Here is a 19,318-nt window from a genome sequence, read left to right on the forward strand (position 1 = left end):
ACATTAGACACAAAGCCCAAGTGGGTTTTTTTCCGGGAATGCAAGAATGTTTGACTATCCAAAATGAAACATATGCGACACACTATATTAATAGACTGAAGGTCAGAAAGACCACACAATCATCCTAATAGACAAAGGAAAAGCATCTGACAAAATAAAACACCTTTTTGTGATGAAAACACCCAACAAACTAGGAATGGAAGAACCCTTTCTCAGTTAAAGAGCATCAGTAAAAAAAAGCCACAACTAGCACCATACTTAATGGCGAAAGACTAAAACTTCTCCCCTGAGATCAAGGAAAAAACAAAGATGTCTGCTCTTACCATTTCCTATCAGCATTGTACAAGAGGTACTAGTTCGGAAAAAGAAAAGGAAAAAGAAATAAAATACATCCAGATTGGAAGGGAAGAAGCAAAACTGTCTCTGTTCGTAATGACATGATCTTGAATTTAGAAAATTCTAAGGAATCAACAAGAAAACTATAGTTATAAATGAGTTCAGAAAAGTTGCAAGGTGCAGAATAATATACAAAAATGAATTTCTGAACCATCTGAAATTGAAATTGAGAAAACAATTCCATTTAATATAAATAATATAAATAAGAATAAGATCTTTAGGAATAAATCAGATAAAAGAAGTGAAAAGACTTGTATACTGAAAACAACAAAACAATGTTGAAAAATGAAAGATCTAAATAAATGGAAATGCAACTTGTATTCAGAGATGGAAAGACTTAATATTGTTAAGATAGCAATACTCCCAAAATTGATCTACAGACTCAAGGCAATCCTTATCAAAATCTTAGTTGCTTATTTGCAGAAATGGACAAGCTGATCCTAAATTAATATGAAAATAGAGGAAGTAGGAATATTCTAAATCTTGAAAAAGTAGAACAAATTTTGTGGATGTGCACTTTCCACTTTCAAAAACTTACTATAGGAGTGCAATAATCAAGATTCATGCTGGAATAGCAAATTGTATACTTTAAAGGGTGAATTTTATAGTATTTGCATTACATCTCAAGTAAATGCATCTACTTTGTAAAAGATTAAACACTTAACAAAAACAAATGAAATAAATTATCCTAGCTATATCTCAAATCAGTGTCAAAACTAGAGAATAGAATTGTTTAGGTGATTTTTGAAAACAGCAATCTTTGTGATTGATGAAATATATCCGAAAGATAGTAATAACTCTTGTCAAGGAAAAACAGATATGACAAGTAACTTCAGAATTTTGCAGTCTGTTGGAAAAGCAAACCAAAATTGAATTAATGAGGTTTTGCCCCTGTAATTGATGACACAAAAGCTGGAAACAGCGTTCTGAAAGGGCACATGGTAAGGTAGTTGACCCAGTCAAGGAGAGCTTCCTTGTAGAGGGTCATCTTTGGACTGCTACCTCACAGATGAAAAGGAGAGAAGCACTTGAGAATGAAAATAAATGACAATTCCAGCAGAGGAAACACAATGTGCAAAAGTTTGCATGTAAGAAGAAGCACGTAACATATAGGCATTAAAGGAAATGGAAGGAGCTGGAGACCTAAGAGCCAGAAAGTAACAAGATACAGCTAGAGAAGAAGTGTGATTTCAGGGAGTTTTGTATTTATCAAAACTTAAAACAGTGAAAACCAAGAAAGGTTTAAAACAAATGTTGTGGTGACATCTGCTGGTCCTTTTTTCCTGGCTTCTGATTTCAGCGCCTGTCTGCAAAATGTCTCAGGGCATTTCTCTCTTAGCTTCTCCCAGTTCATCTTCTTCTCTGTTTTCAACCATCTCTGAGCTGTGAGCACTCTGTGACCTCTCATAAAATACTCCATTAAAGGATTAAGACTCACCTTGAAATGGGTGGGTCACAGCTCCATAGAAACAACCTAATTAAAAAGTCCCACCCACAATGGGTCTGCATCTACTAGAATAGATTAGAAAAACATGACTTTTCTGGGATACATAATAGTTTCAAATCAGCACACCCTCCAAGCTCAATGCCCCTCTGGTAGCTGTGAGGCTGCAGCTTTTCATAGCTACGGTGGTTCAATGCTGCTGGATTTCAGAACTACTGCACTAGGAGATGGAGATGGGAGCACACCAAGTTAAAACTCCACAGTTATTTACTGAGATTCAGTTTTTCTTGAATCAATGTTCTTCAGATTGTTGTAAGCCATTGAGTGATTTCTGGAATTCTGAAAAAGTCTATGCTGATAATTTTCTGATATTTTTGTTGTTTTCGTGGAAAAGTGAATTTTGAGAGGAACTCACACCACCATTCTGGAGAATCTGCCACAACAGGACTTTTTACTGCTGCAAAATAATCTCATATGGTGCAATTTATTAATTTTTTGGGTAAACCCTGAGCTTTATTATGATTTAAAAGCTTCTCATGGGTTATAGTTGGAGTTGGTACACAAAGCTATAATTCTTAATGCACAGTATTGCATCCCATTTAATAATTTTCTAACCATGAAATTTTCACATCCCAAATTATTTATGACCTCATCTCAATGATTCTATTGAGTATTTCAAAGGAAAAGAATGCAACAGCATCAGAATAATTAATGATTATGCTGTGTTGTGTTTATTTGATGGTGGGTCTATCTGCAGAGTGAAGCTGAAAGCTTCTACATGGCTAAATTAATGTCATTGAAATCTTTTCATTGTCAGTGCCTTGGGAATATGTCAGAGCATGTATTAGACACAAATCACTTGTCGAAGAAGTGAATAACCAAATTCTTTGAAGAAAAGAAAAAAAAACCCAGTAATTTGGTTTGCTTTTTTTTTTCACCATTTAAGAGCAGAAACTTGGTGCTCTGGGATCTCGAAGCAGCAATATCATGGGGCTGAGTGTGGGATAGCATGCTACCAAAAAGGTGGTAGTGTGCTGCAGCCAAGGACGAGATTTGGAAAAAACAGTATCGTACATTGTAAGAATAGAATTGATGAAGTAAAACAGAATGAAGGTGCTTGCCAGGAGCAAGATGGTTTGAGTGGCTTGGGCCTCAGGGGAGAATCTGTGGGAGATGCTTAGGGTGTGAACATACTTCATTCTCTGGTGGTGTCTGTGTAGGAGAAGTACCATGTGAACACTGGCACCAAGCATGAGGCCCATGAACACAACATCAGGGAGAATCATTAAAATGGTGTATTTTATAGAGGAAGATGTGTCAGGATTTTTGGAAGAGCACAGACCATAATTCCTAATCTTTGTGAAATTGTGGAAGTGATTAGGGGCCTCTAACTGCATAGGAACAAAGATGTTTAGCAGCAGGTTGGAGACCCAGCACAGAAGGCAGGAGGAACTGATGTTCTTCCAAGCTCTGTCTTTGAACTTCATCCACCCACCAGCTCTGGGGTTGATGGTAATAGCCTGAAAACTGCTCAAGAGACAAGTTGTGCAGAGAGAAAGGCCCCGGGCCATTCTGTGGATGTAATAGACAAGTTTACACCCGGTGTTGTCAAGGATGTGTGTCACTCCCCAGATAAATATCATCTGGGGGATCCCCTTGAAGAAAAGAACCGAGAAGTTGGCCACAGCCAGGTTGGCAAGAATCAGGTGCATGGGCCTCAGTGCATGTCCAGTGTTTAAAGGGGAGGCATTAGTGAAGAGAAGAAAGGTATTTCCCAGGATGCCAATCGCAGTCTGGACCAGGAAAAGTAGTCTCAGGATCAAGTTTCCAAAAGTCATTCTCATGAGAGCATAGGAAGGAGATGTTCAGGAAAGAACCTGAAGGTCCTAGAATTAGAATTTGGAATGGCAGCACCAGTCACAAATTTGTTCGAATATTCTCAGTTCAGATGGAAACTCTTAGACCCTTACTACTTTCACTTTCTGGGACAGCAATCACATTTCTATTAAGGAAACTACATCAGTAAGCCCAGAATTCACACTCAGAGTAATCAGCTCACAATGTCTCTATTTATGCCCATTTTGTCATGCAGAATGGTTCTGTATTGAGTCTATTTCCCAAATTTTGGTGTGTATGTTGAGGACATAATCTCCAAGGTAAAGTCTTATCTTTCATTCCAAAGAATTTTCTTGAATATCCACTATAGGCCAGAACAGGTTGTCAGTCCTGGGATATACAAAAATTAAATAACATGGATCCTTCTTCTGAAGGGTTCAGAGCCTAGGTTGGAAGACATATAAAATATGATAAACATAAAATATAAATCATCCCATAATATAAATTATTGTGGAAATATTTATCAGGAATTCTGGCACTCAGTGGTGCTGTTATGAATTTTAGAAATTTTATTTTTTCTGTTAGCTTACACATTTTTTAAAGAAATTATTTAATTAGTACATGCATACCATAAGAGTAAAATAATATAAAGATATATAAGGAAATTCTAATAATCTCTGATGACATGTTACATTTCTAGTCCCACTCCTCTTCTGTGAGATATCCATATATCTTCAGTTTTTCATTATTCCACAATATTCTTCATGTTCCTACAAAATGTATGTGTATTTGGAATAAAAAATAAATATAGGATCAAATGTGCTTTGAAACTGTGAAATGCTCATCATAACTCATGGGTCAAAGAAGAACTAATACAGGAAACATGGCATTAAGGAAATGATAGAATATGACCAAGTGTAGTGATATGAATAGTTCCAAATATTTATGCCCACCAGGAAACTCAGATGGTGACCTTATTTGGAAATGGGATCTGTGCAGATGTAATTAGTTGAGATGAGGTCGCAGTCCTTTTAAAGAAGAGAAGAGGATGCACAGAGACACAGAGAGATATACACAGAGAATAAGACCATGTGAAAGTTGAGGCAGAAATTGGAATGATGCAGCAGCAGGCCAAGCAATGCCAAGGATTGCAAGAAGCCAATAGGAGCTAAGAAGAGGCAAGGAAGTATTCCTTTCTAAACACTTTAGAGGGAGCATGGCCATGCTGATACCATGATTTCAATCTGCTGGCCTTCATAACTATGAGAGAATGAATTTATGTTGTTTGAAACTGCTCCGTCGGTGATACTTTGTTATGGCAACCCTATGCAATAAGTATTCTGTGAGACATACCAGGTATGTAAAGATTGTTCAATATTTCAAAAACTGATAATAAAATTTACCATATTGATATATCACAAATGAAAATACATATGATGGTCTCATGGATGCTAAAAAAGGACCTTTTATAAAAATCAACATCCATAATTGAATTTAAAAAGCACCCAAGGATATAGGAATTTATTGAAATTTCCTTAGGATGAATATTTGTGTGTATGTGTATGTTTACACCCACATCAGGGCCTTCCTTTAATGGGGAAAGAATGCAGAAACAAAGCAAGAAGGACAATTATTTCAAATGATAATTAATATTATCCTGTATGTATAAGTCAGTGTAATTAGATAAGAGAAAATAAGCATAAAAATGGAAAAAAATTAAAACTATATTTTCAGATATTTGATTGTATACCTAGAAAACCCTGAGAAACAATGATGGAATTAATTCAAGCAATGAAAGAATAAGAATGTAATGAGCTATAAGATTAGCATAAGAAAGGCAAAAGCCTTCATATACAAAAATGATAATCACAATATATCAAAGTAAACTTGACAATATAGAAAGATATTACTTGTTCTTGGATAGGTTTACTAAGCATTATAAAGATGTAAGTTCTCAATACATTAATTTACAAATTTAATGGACAAAGTTAAAATATGAACAAGCTTTTTTTTCTGGGACTGGAAAACTTGATACTAAAAATGAAATGGGGGATGGGCCATGGTGGGTGAGTGGCAGAGTTCTCACCTGCCATGCTGGATATCCGGATTCGATTCCCGGTACCTGCCCATGTTAAAAAAAAAATGAAATGGGAAAATCAGATGCAAGAATAGCCTGTAAAAGTAGACTATAAGGGTAATTAGTCCTACCTGATATTAAAACTTGCTTCAGATTTTCTTTAATTTGAATAATGTACTTGCACAATAGATAAACAGACCAGTACAAGAAATGATAATGCCTGCAGACTTAAATTAATATAAAAATGAAGATATAATAAAGGCATATCTTTGCAGTATAGAAGAACTTTTTAATGTAGTCATTCTGAAAAAGGTAAATTAATCAATATTTCACACCGTACATAAGACTAATGTATAATGGAACAGACAATTACCTAAATTTTTAAAATGAAGCTGTCCATATAAGTGTTGGAAAAAAAACATTGGTGAATTCCCCTAAGAACTGAATGTAGGGAAAGGATTTCGAATTATGGCTCAAGATCAAGAGGCAATAAATATTTTAAAGAGTCAGCTACAGGGAGCACAGGTGGCTCAGTGGTAGAATGTTCGCCTTCCATGTGGGAGACCTGGGTTTGATTCCAAGACCATGCGCTCCCCCCACCAAAAAAGTCAATTACATAAAAAGAGAGAAAGCCATTTCCATGGTGAAAATACTATGAGCAAAGTGAAAGACAAGGACAGTTTCTGCTTCTGGTAATAGCTGAGGAAATCCCAATTATCCAAGCTTTCCTGCAAATAACAATTGACTTAAAATATTTGTAAAAAATATTTTGAAAGCTAATGAAACAATTAACTAGAGTTCACTAAAGAGTGACCAAAGGTAGGCAGATTCTCAATGAGTTTGATAATTTGAAAAAGACAGTTTTTTAGATTTGAAAAATGACTCTTGACCTCATGGCTTGTTGAAGTTGATCCCATGCAAAATGCTAAAAACTGAAATAGAACCTATAGTTCTATTGGTCTGGAGAACCAAAGGAAAAATTCAGTGTAAACACAGAGGCTGGAAAATAAGGGGAAAGTCTTTCTAAAAAAGAGAGTCATATATAGAATCCTCCCAAATTTTAGGTATAATCTCTATCCAAATCTCTTCCTGACTCATAGATAAGCATGCATGGGGCAGGTGCCAAAAAATTCATCAAAGTCTATAATTATTGAACTGAGATTTCTGAATATGGAATTTGAGTATAGCTCAATTAAATGTCTTCTAAAAGAAAAATAATCTGTTCTCTTGGAAAAACTTAATACATCCAGTCTCTACAATGTATCAAGGTACATTCCAAAATTACTAATAACAGAAAGGCATAGATGGAACAAATATTCAAGAAAAATGTAATCAATGGAAGCTAAACTTAAGATGACCCAGATGTTTAAATTAGGAGATAATGACACTAAAACAACTTTTATAGCTATAATCAAGGGATAAAGAAAAAATTAAATGAAGAGAAATAGTAACTGCATAAGGAACCCAATGAAATTCTAGAGCATAAAAAATATGCACTTTTTAAAAAACTCCACTGAATATGACAGAGTGAAGTCATAGTAAATAAATAAAGTCTTAAAGAGTAAAAAGGACTGTGGAATAAAACAGAGTGGAAGGCAGATATGAGACTATGAGATGATATTAAAAAGTAACCCCGATATTATATATTCTCCCAAAGATAAATATTAGAAAATGGATTAAGTATTTTAAAAAGCAACTTAGAGGAGAGTGGGCAACATTGGCTCAGTGGCAGAATTCTCACCTGCCATGCTGGAGATTCAGGTTTGATTCCGGAGCCTGCCCATGCCAAAGAAGAAGAAAAAAAGGAATTTAGAGGACCTGAAAAACATCCAAAACAGGCAGAACCTGGAGGAAAGTTTTTACTTGACAAACTCCAACTGTGAAAATTTACTGCCTGAAGCTATGACAGTTATATCTATAGCTATGGCAGAGGAGAACAGCAAGACTTACCATCTCAGAGTTCCAGAAAATAGAACTCATGGGTGGAAATGAAGCTGGAAATTTAAAGGAGAAATCCTGGAAGTGAGATAATTGAAGGAATAACACCAAATTTGAACACAAGTTGAACTCAATTCCCTAACTGACACAAAAACTAGACGTGGGCAGTGGAGAACCCATATGACCAGAGGGAAAAGCAGGCAGAGATCAGAGGAGTCTGACAGAGAGAGGCATGGGTGAGGTCTGTGAATTTGCTGCTGATTTAACCAGTGTTTTCCCCAAATGTATAAAACTGAAGAATTATGGCTTTGAAGGATCAGAGGAGAAAACCTAATGCGAGAACAGTAGCTGAAAACAGGAAAGAATCCCTAGAAGCAAGAACACCACAGACAGGAGTCCCCAAATCATAAGACTATATGCAAAAAGTGTGATCCCCAGGGCATACTGTATAAGAGAACTGTAGCTGGGAACCAAAAGAACAGAAGAGACACATCAACTGCACACCACAGGGGGAAAAATTTTGCCACTGATTCCAGGTATTTGCTAACTGGAAACATAAAGCAAAACTTCTCAGAGCTCTCAACTGAATCTAAAATTATTAAAATGTATTATTTAAAAAATCCAGTTTTCAACCAAAAAATTTTAAAAAGACTATACATACAAAGAACAAGATAAGTATGATTAAAAATGAAATAAATAAAGGAAATAGCAACTGAATCAGTGTGCCCAGATGTTAAATTGATTGGATGAAGACTCCAAAGGAGCTATTATTAATGTATTCAAAGAATCAAAATAAATATGTTATCAATGACTGAATACATGCCAAATCTTATATAGAAATGGACATAATCATAATAAACAGAAAAAAATCTAGACCTGATTATTATAATTAAGTGAAATAATATATTTACTATAGGAGCTAATCAAGAAGTAGAAGTGACAGAAGACGAATTAGTAAACCTGAAAATAGAACAACAGAAATATACCAATCTGAAGAACAAAGAGAAACAATTGAAGAAAAATTAACAGAGCCTCAGATTCCTGTGGGGTAATATAAAATATTCCAAAATAAGCATAATTGGAATCTCATAAGGGGAATGAAAAGAGAAAAGAACCAAAAGTTTAACAAAATAATGGCCAAAAATTTATCAAATATAATAAGAATATAAACTTACAGATCCAAGAAAAACAATGGATATCAAGTGGGATAAACCCGAAGAGCATTCCTATATCATATTCAAATGGATAAAAATAAAAAATAATGAAGAAATCTTGAGGTCATCCAGAGTAAAAATAGTATATTAATAGAAAGACCAACAATACAATTAACAACAGTTCAGTTGACTTCTCACCAGAAAATATAGACAGTAATAATGACATTATATCCCTTTACTATAAACAATGCACAAGCTCATACTGAAAATAGATTGATGATTAGATAGATAGATAGATACAAGAGAAGAGGAAAACTAAAAGCTGTTCCTCAAATAGTATACCAACTAATAAATATAGCAAGAAAGATTTCATAAGAAAATCACAATTTTGCCACCATCAAAGTATAAGTGATTAAGGCAGGAATTATTAATTGATGCTAAAGCTAGAAGGTGAAAGTTTGATGAGGAAGAGATAAGAGAACCTCAGAGTAACTCCCCACAAATTACTTATCAATTACAAAGGAAAAAAAAAACCAATTTTGCAGTGGGGTAACCCAGCAGACATCATCTTTATCAAGTGATCATAGGTAACAGCACAAATATTGGGATCAACTCACCACATGTGCATCCTAAGGTAATGCACGAGAAGGCTACAACATCATTTACACAGTAGTCCAACCCAAAATGTATAAGCTGAATTAAACATGCAGAAACAACAGATGTCTGTAAATTGAGGGACATTCTACAAAGAACTGGTATGAATTCTTCAGAATTGTCAAGTCTTAGAAAACAAAGACTGTAGAATCATTTCAGACTAAAGGATAAGAAAGAGACATGACAACTCGATGGCACATGAAACATGGACCAAAAAGGACATCAATGGGACAATGACTAAAATCTGCATAAGTTCCATAGGTTAGATAATATTATTGGACAATATTCATTTCCTGATTTTGATCATTGTGATGTTATATAAGAGAACAACTTTTCTCTTAAGTAATACACCCAAAGAATTTAGGAGTAAAAGGGCATGATGTCTACAACTTACACTCAAATGACTCAGAAAAGAAATTGTATTGTTCTATTACATATTTGAATGTGTATAAATAATGAGAGAAGGAAAAATAGAGCAAATGTGGTAAAATGTTCCTAATTATTCAATCTGATGAATGATATACTTGAATTCTTTGTACTGGTATTGAAACTTTTGTGCAAATTTCAATTTATTTCAAAGTTAAAAAAATTTTTAAATGCTAACTCTTGAATGATAATGAAAAGACTACATTTATAATCCTTGGAATTTTAGTTAGAGCTATAGTATATGTAGTCTAAATGTTGATGTTAGAGGAGAATTAAAACTGAACATAAAATACCAAGCATTTAGTTTATGAAACTATTTTTTACATAAATAAAATACTACACCCACCCAAATAAGGAAAGGAAGAAAGAAATAGAAATAGCACTTTTAATTGCTATATATCTTGTCCAGGAATTCTCTTTTAAGTATTGTTTTCAAACTGTTCCATTTTCCCACATTTTCTCATCCAAGTTAAATTACAGGATCTGTAGAAGTGTGGGTTGGGTTTTCTCTAAGTTCATAGAAAAATTGGATAAGAACTACATTTTTCTAATATTGTGTGATTTATATCCTAATTGTTTTCTTTCATAGTTGTTCTTTATCAAAATCTTCTCACATTGTCCTCAGATAACATGACTGCCCTCCTTATTCCAAAAACTGAGTTTACTGCCAGACTTACAAACTCTAGAACAGGAGAGGGAATAATAGAACTGGTCACTGATCAAATCAAGTCTGGGTCAGGGTAGACTGGAGTTTCCTTCTGACTCAAGCTTTGGATTCATGGGTCCAAATGTAAAAGTTCTGAATCTCAGCTCTGCTCCAGGTTCTCAGTGAAAATCCACTTTACCCTATGCTTTGTGAGAACAAAAAATTAATGACACAAACAGGAGAAATTTAGTGAAGATTGATCCTCTGCCAGGCACTGCTGTAAGGGTTCTTTTAATCCCTCCCCCCTAAACCAAATGAGCTAAATATAGTGATTATCATTCTGATTTTGCAGATAATAACAATGAAATCCAAACAGATTAATCATCTCTCCATAGTTATACAACTAGTTAGTGGCAGATGTGGGAACGTCTAGATGCAGCTTCTAGAGGTTCTGTCTTAACTACTGTGCTGTATTGTAAAGTTTGTGCAGCAGACTCCATGGTATCTGCTGGGTTTGCTTTTCCTCAAGTACTTTGTGCTTTGTGGGTTTCTCTTTCTGAGAAAAAATTTAAACTTATACCAGGATTACTCCAAGGGGAAAAACAGTTTGATTTGGTAATACAAGTGCCATAGAGGTAAGCATTAGATGGATACATCTGAATAAGAAAATAAAATGGTGTTGTGAAGGACTGTTTAAATATAGGGTAGTCAGGTACAGTGAGACTTGCTACTTGGAGCCAGGGGCAGTGATGTTTAAGAAAGCTCCTGGCTGCCAGAGTGTGCTAGAAATAATTTCTGCATCTAAAGGGAATTGGTTATGATAAAAGAAGTGGAGGGATAATGGATTTTGAGGGACCCAGTGACATGACAGGGAAATCTCATGAGCAATATGGAGAGGTAAAAGTTGTTAATAAAGAGGAAAACAGATATCAAAAGTGAAACTAGAATGGAGACACAATGTCTTTGTTTCTAACCCTTTTTTGAGTAAATGGTTCCGGGTCTATTCAGAGAAAATACCAGTAGGTTCCTTTTTTTGATGACCTGCATGCTGGGCTGTGGGCTAAGACATGGCATTCATGTATATTATTACTGAATGTCCAGTGCCAAACAATATTCTTATCCTGTTCATGAGGCTAGAAAATGAGACACAGGAAATTGTTTTAGCTTTCTCAAGGTGACTCACTAATGGTAAATGACAGAGTAAGTCTGGTATGACCCTGTGGGTCATATCCTGTGATCATGATACCTCTCTCTCTCTCTCACACACACACACTCAGCAGAGTAATTCATATCCATTCTATAGAACCTCAAAAATCATACAAGAAGGAAGATGAAAAACTATACAGAGTCACACAGAGATGGGATGAAATTTGATCAGACTTCCTGTCAGCTGGTGTCTATCTCCCTCCTAAGTGTTGGCTCTGTTCTATGTTATCCATCCACTACATTTGGTATTCAGAGCTGCCTACCAACGTGACTCTGTGGGCCATTGCTCACTCACAGTTTGGGGAGTCGAGAACAATGTCAGAAGCTTCCAGTCCCTCAGTTTTTAGGCAGCAGAGCCAGGATTAGAGAGAAGCTGTTCTTGGCTCCAAAGGCTGGATTCAGTGTTGACTTTAACTTGGTCTGGGCCAGTTAAAGTATATGAAAATTTACCCTGAATTCCAGACATTAAAATTCTTGAGTCCGGTTTTCAATGGCTGGTCTAGTGAACAACCTCATCACCATTCTAAAGGGGAAAGAGCAGGTGTGAGCAGAGTATCGCTCCCTCCCCAGGCTGGCCTCAGCCTTGCAACATTCATCCCTTCTGAAGTCAATACTCATGACTGTTTACCGACTGCTCTGTGACCTTCATCTTCTCCCTCTGCTATCACACTTTCTAACAGTCTAATCCGTTTTGGCCAGAAGGGATTTCAGAGTTTAGGTAAACTTTGAAGTGAGGGAAAATGTCTGTCCTCTTCTGTTCCTTACCTGTTCTCCCTTCTGGGCATTCTCTCTTTCCCCAACAAGATACTCACCGATATTGAGCTCTGTTGCTAGAACAGCAGCAGAACTATGGCCTGCAGTAAATAGGTGCCATCTATAGCTACAGCAGTTATAAGTCTCAAGATTCCCTGAGTTAATCTCCCCCAAGGGCTGCATTACCTTGTCAACTCTAGCGGCACTGACACCTGCTGCAAAGGGACCATGGCACATCTGCAACAATGTAAATATTGGTCCCAGGACAGGTCACCATTAGCAGTTCCTGGGGATTATTAAAATGACCTAATCAACAGAAAGTGCAGTGAGAGGAAAACTTTCTTGATGCCATTGAAGTGAACTTTATGTGTTCACAGGGCATTCTCAGGACTGCCCTATATAGTACTATGAGGATCTGTGAAGTGGCCCCTACATCTCTTCCAAGTCCTGCTCCTAGGGAAAGCGATGAGATCTTTATGATCATGCCAGACCCTAAGCTGGTATTTCCTTGGTAGAAACTTGTCATTTAGTTTTACCACACTTCTCTACTAATTTCTTACTATATAACATTTCCACACAGTGTGCCAGGTTTTACCACATTCTTAGCAATAGTGGGTATAACATCCTTTCCCATGTTTTCTGGTATGATAGGCTATCAACAATGTGGGGCTGGCTTTGGGTTTTCTTTAACACTTTAGGTTTAAATTTTAAATAATCATTAAATAAAGTTCATATTTGATAATCAGATCATGGCAATGTCCCCTATCATCATTGCATCTTCCTGGTCCACTCTCACTCTCTGTTTCCCTACTTAGGATGTAGTATGTATTATTTTCTTGATTTTTTAAAATATAGTTTTATCTCATATATATGAATACCTAAAGAATGCACTATTTAGTTTTGCTGGTTTGTAAATCTTATAATAATGATTTGTAATGTGACCTTCTGCAGCCTGATTTTCTTCACTCATTACTTGTTTTTGATTCATCCATATTGCATGTAAGTTTGGGTCATCAATAAGCATCCATTCTCCTGATGTTGAAATTTGCATTGTTTCTTATTTTTGGCTGTTATGAGCTGCACAGCTCTGAACATACTTCTGCTTCTTCTCATCAGTGTGAGAATTTGTCTAGTCTAGGGTACATGCTTGGGAGTAGAATTACTATAATACAAAGTAGATGAATTTTTACTTAGAAAGAATCAACCAAATCATTTTCCAGCATAGATTATACTACTTTACACTCCCATTAATGACATATAAGGGTACCTATTGACCCACATGCTTTCCAACACTTAGTGGTTTCATTCTTGATTTTTGCCAGTCCTGTAGACATAAAACAATATTCCATTGTGGACTCAGTATGCACTTTTTTCATTACTGACAAGGTCAATCATCTTTTTGTCTTTACATTGACCCATTTTTAAAACACAGAAATTTTTCCTTCTCATTTTGGAAAATAGTCACACATTTGGAATGCATACCTCTCATTGGGTATATGTGTTATTGATATCTGCATGCTGTTTGTGACCTTGTTTTTCACCTTTTCTTGAAAGTGAAAGTATTTTTGATAAACGTGCAAATTTTTCAATAGATATTCATTATTTCCTTTATAGTTACTGCTTTTTGTTTCTTGTTTATTAGATCATTTCCTAACCCAAGGTTGTAAAGTGTGTCCGATGATTTATTGTTCACATATAAGTCCATAATGCATTTGGAACTGCTTTTTTCTTCATTGTGTATGATATTGTGATCTAGTTTCCTTTTTTACCAAAGGAATAACCTAACTGTCCCACCATCATTTATCGAATAATCCTTTTTATTCTAAAACAACAAAGCCACCATGCCAATGTTCCATATTCATGAATTTCACTGAATCTGTTTTCCTTCATTGTCTATTTGCCTTTCCATGGCCAATGGCATGCTGTCTTAAATTGTCTAACAGTTAATAATTCTCGATATAATAAGTCTGACAAGCTCCTCATCTATTCCTTGTTTTGTCTGGAATGTCTTGGCTAATCTTGGCTTGCTTCTTATCTATGTACGTTATAAAAAACAGCTTTGAAATTCTATGAATATTCCCTTTTGGGACATTGATTGGAATGGCATTAGATATGTAGGTCAGTTTTGAGAGGAATAACCTCTTTAACAATATTGAGAATTCTTGTCAGTGAATATGAAATACTATCCCATTTATTTCACTTTTTGTGTCTTTCAATAACTGTGTAATTTTACACAGATAGATCTTACATATTTCTCCCCACCCCAGATTTTGTTGGTATTATAAATAGTATTTCTTTTTTCTTTTAAGTCATATTATTGCTTAAATATGAAGTTTTAATTTTGCTGCTCAGGATTTGATCTTTGGTACATTGTTAACTATAGTTACTGATGTTTGCCATGCTTGTCATATCTCTGTGTTAGAAGAAATGCAATGGATTAAGAAAGTTCTCATCTATTTCTAGTTTGCCAAGTTTTTAAAAAAGGTTTTAATTGTGAATAGGTGTAGTACTTTATTAAATTCCTTTTTCCATCTGTCAATTTAATTAAATTGTTCTTTTTATTATGGTATGCTTGCATTCCTGGAATGAGCTTGACTTAGTCATACTGCAATGTTCTTTCTACATACGGCTGATTGCCATTTTCTAAATGGTAATTTTAAGATCATTAATGAGGTTGGGTTATAAATTTTCTTTCTTATACTTTCTTTGAATTCCAGATCTCTTTTCTTCATTCCTCACATACTCTGCTTAAGATATAGTGTCATACTCTCAGGGATGTAAATCTCCCTGGCAACGTGGGACAGAACTCCCAGGATGAGCCAGGACCCAGCATCAAGGAATTAAGAAAGCCTTCTGAAGGTCACCTCTTGTTGGTGCCTTAATTTGGATATTTTTATAGACTTACTTTAATTGGGGCATTTCCATGGCCTTAGAACTGTAAACTAGCAACTTATTAAATTCCCCTTTTTAAAAGCCATTCCATTTCTCGTATATTGCATTCTGGCAGCTAGCTTAGAACAGAGGGGTAAGGACTTTGGGATATTTGAGGTTTTCCTTTTTATTTATTTTTCTGGAGTGATGCAAAAGAAAATAAAAAATGATCATGGTGATGGATACACAATTATGTGATAATATTCTGAGCCATTGATTGTACACTATGTATGGACTGTATGTATGTGAAGATTTGTCAATAAAAATGATTTTTAAAAAAGATCCAGTGTCACAGAGTTAACATTTTTCTTGAATTCTAAGCAGAGTTAATGTATTCCTATCTATCCTGTGTTTTAGCTTGTGAAAATTGACAGAATGCAAAATACCAGAAACAGAATGGCTTTTTAAAAAGAAATTTATTAAGTTGCAAGTTTATGAAGATGTCCAAATTAAGGCAAGGCTATAAAAATGTTCAAATTAAGGCATCCAGAGAGAGATACCTTGGTCCAAGAAGGCCGATGATGTTCAGGGTTTCTCTCTCAGATAAAAAGGCACATGCAACCTCTGCTAGCTTTCTCTCTAGGCTTCTTCAGTGGCTTCCTCGGGTGCATTTTCTTTATGCCTCTCCAAAGGTCTCTGACTGTGTGGGCTCTGTTGGTTCTTAGCATTTTCCAAAATGGTTCTCTCTCTTTTTTAAAAAAATTTTACCACTGAACCACCCATGTACCCTTCATGTTGGTTTTTGTTTCATTTTTTAAATTTTAACCCATTTCTTAACACATAGTAGACCTTCAATAAATGCTTTTTATTGAAATATTACTACAGATACCAAGTTAAATAAGCTAGACAAGCAGCAATCTTAGGAAATGAATTTTTAGATATCTAGAACTGAAAGATGCTTCCTTAGAAACCCAGACACATTCATATTTTAAAACTTCAACTTCTGTGTGAGACTAAAGCGAGAAATGTTTATTTGGTACAAAATTTATATTTTGACTAGTGCATTTCCTAATTTAACTTATATGAACAGTTTAATAGAACACCATAAGTACATGGAAACTTGAATAGGGCATGAGATTTTGCAGGTTTTCCAGATTAGTGTGATGCCTCGATAAATCACAGAGTGAAAATGATTCTCTTTTAAAGGGCCCAGCAAGCAAACCCACCTTGAATGGATGGAGCCACATCTCCATAGAAAGTAATCAAAAGTTACCACCCACAATTGGATGGGTCACATCTCTATGGAAACAATAAAAAAGATCCTAACCAACAATAATGAATGAGGATTAAAGTACATGGCTTTTCTAGAATACATAGTGACTTCAAAGTAGCATATCCTGGCATCTCTATATTACCTTCAATGCTAATTCATTCTTCACAATCAGAATTCTATCACAACCAGCACTTTGTTAAAGTCCGCAGGAGATACATTCGGGGATCTCAAGTGATGATGAAACTCCAAAACAGAAGAGGCACAGTTTGAGATTCCCATTAAGACTTCATAGTAGAGTTAAAAGGTATGGATACTGGGCAGGCCACGGTGGCTGAGCAGGCAGGAATGCGTGTCTGCGATGCCAGAGGACCCGGGTTCAATTCCCCATGCCTTCCCATATTAAAAAAAAAAAAAGATATGGATATTGTCTTTGGAGGTAGACAGCCTACATTTGTTTTACAGATTATGGGAAAGAGGTTAGCTTTATTGAGGTAAAATTTACATACAATAATATTTACCATTTTTTTGTGTGTACATTTCAAGGAGTTTTGATGAAGGCATACCATCATGTAACTACTACCTGAATTAATATATAGTACCTTTCCATCAACCCCTAAAGTTCTCTTGTGCCTCTTTGCAATAGATCTTACCCCCCAACCTCTGTTGCTTGGAAGCTACTGTGTGCATTCTTTAAGTATGTATATTCTAGTACTTTATAAAATGGAATTATACAGTAAGTAGACTTTGGTGTCTGGTTTCTTTCATTTACCGTAATGCTTTTGTTACTCATTCTTATTTTTGCATGTTTCTGTAGTTCAATACTTTTTACTGCTGAGTCATAGTCAGTGCTACAGATATACCACCATGTATTTATCCATTCACCAGCTGATGGATGTTTATATTTTTTCCTAGGTTTTGGATGTTATGAATAAAACTATAGTGTACACTCTTCTACAAGTAAATTTGGTTGTACCGTTTTGTACTTTCGCCAGCAGTGCATGAGAGTTCCTTTTCCTCCAAATCCTTCTCACTCAGTCTTTTTAATTATAGCTATTTTAGTTGGTGTATAGTGATACTTCATTTTGGTTTTATATTTCTTTAAGTCACAGTGCAACTTTTCAAATGTTTATGAAAAGTTTTTTTGTGTGTGAAGTTTCTCTTTAAATCTTTTGCTAATTTAAAAAATTAGATTTTTATTGAGTTTGAAAAATTCTTTATAATTTTAATAGAAGTCTTTCAACAGGAATATACTTTGCAAATATTTTATTCCAGCCTTTGGCTTAACTCTCTGTCATGTCTTTAACAGTGTTTTTTTGAAGATCAAATGCTTTAGTATTGAAAAAGTCCAATTTATAAAATTTTTATTTTATCATGCTTTCTATCTCTTATTTAAGAAGTCTTTCCCTAATCTAAACAATTTTTCCATGTTTTTTTCAACTCTAACATTTAAGTGTATGATTCATTTTTAGTTATTTTCTGCATTTGGTGTAAGGTAACCATGGATATACAATTTTATTTCAATAGCATTTGTTAGGTAGGAGTTTTCTCGTGATGCTCATGTTTTTCTCTACTGTTTTGAACATATGGAGTATATCTGTAATGACATTTTTAAAATGCTGTACGGTGGGTGAGGGGGGTCACACTTGATTCTTTTTCCGTATGAGTATTCCATTATTACAGCACCATTTGTTGAATTCTTGATTGTTTGTATTTTCTTTCTTTGTTTGCTTGTTTGTTTTGGAAGTTCATAGCATGGCAATTGAACCCAGGCCTCCTACATGACAGGCAAGAATTCTACCACTGAACTACCCTTCCACCCCCTATAATAGCATTTTTAATGATCTTGTCTGCCAATCTATTACTTTTCACAATTTTGGTCTATATCTTTTGTTTAAATTTTCTTCTGTTATGAATCATATTCTTCCTACATCTCTGCATGCCTGGTAATTTTTTATCAGATGTCAAACATTGTCAATTTTACATTATTTGCTGCTAGATTTTGTTGTATTCCTTTCATTGCTCTTGGGATTTATTCTAGGTTGTATTTAAGTACTTTGTAATAGTACTCCTTTTGAGGCTTGCTTTTAAGCTTTTTATCAGGCTCAGAACAGCCTTTCATCTAATATTACTTTGTCATCATTATTAAGGCTGTATGCTCCAGAGACTCCATTTGAAGCCCCTGTGTATGAGAAGGTCTTCCACACTGACTGGTGGGAACACTAACTATTCCTGGCCTTATATCAGCTCCAGGAATTGTCTCATCTCCTTTACAGTGAGGCTTTTTTCATGGCCTTGTAGTTACTTTAGCTCATCAGTACTCATTGAGAGACTAAAAGCAACCCCCTGCACTTCTACAGAGCATGTGTGCTCTCTCTCTCTTCTTTCTTTTCTGGAGTATGGGCTGGCAAATTCTAGCCACCTATGTCACCTCAAATTTTTACTTATATATCATCAACACAACAATACTTCTAGACTATAAAGACAGGAAAGGAATTCTGGTAGTACTGTATGGAAGCAGAAATATTAGATTTAGAGGGTTTGTGTTTTAATCCTGCTTCACCAGTTACTTGCTGTGTGATTTTTAGCTGGGTGCTTTACCTGTCCACTCTCAGTTTTCTCTAAGATAGAATTTATAATAGTCTGT

General features: G+C 35.3%; 2 protein-coding genes across 2 annotated transcripts in view; one reads left to right on the forward strand and one right to left on the reverse strand.

Moving 5' to 3' along the window:
- The window catches only part of LOC143658291 (uncharacterized), a 129,958-nt gene that overhangs the window by 51,224 nt on the left and 59,416 nt on the right, over positions 1 to 19,318 (forward strand).
- Positions 2,782 to 3,678, reverse strand: LOC143660152 (vomeronasal type-1 receptor 1-like). Its single transcript, XM_077133563.1, has one exon. The coding sequence runs from the start codon at positions 3,676 to 3,678 to the stop codon at positions 2,782 to 2,784; it is 897 nt and encodes a 298-aa protein (XP_076989678.1).

Source organism: Tamandua tetradactyla, chromosome 16, assembly GCF_023851605.1.
Source record: "Tamandua tetradactyla isolate mTamTet1 chromosome 16, mTamTet1.pri, whole genome shotgun sequence".
NCBI classification, from domain to species: Eukaryota; Metazoa; Chordata; class Mammalia; order Pilosa; family Myrmecophagidae; genus Tamandua; species Tamandua tetradactyla.

Excerpts from the sequence above, each read along its gene's own strand:
- LOC143660152 (XM_077133563.1), bottom strand. The coding sequence starts at position 3,678 with ATGACTTTTGGAAACTTGATCCTGAGACTACTTTTCCTGGTCCAGACT.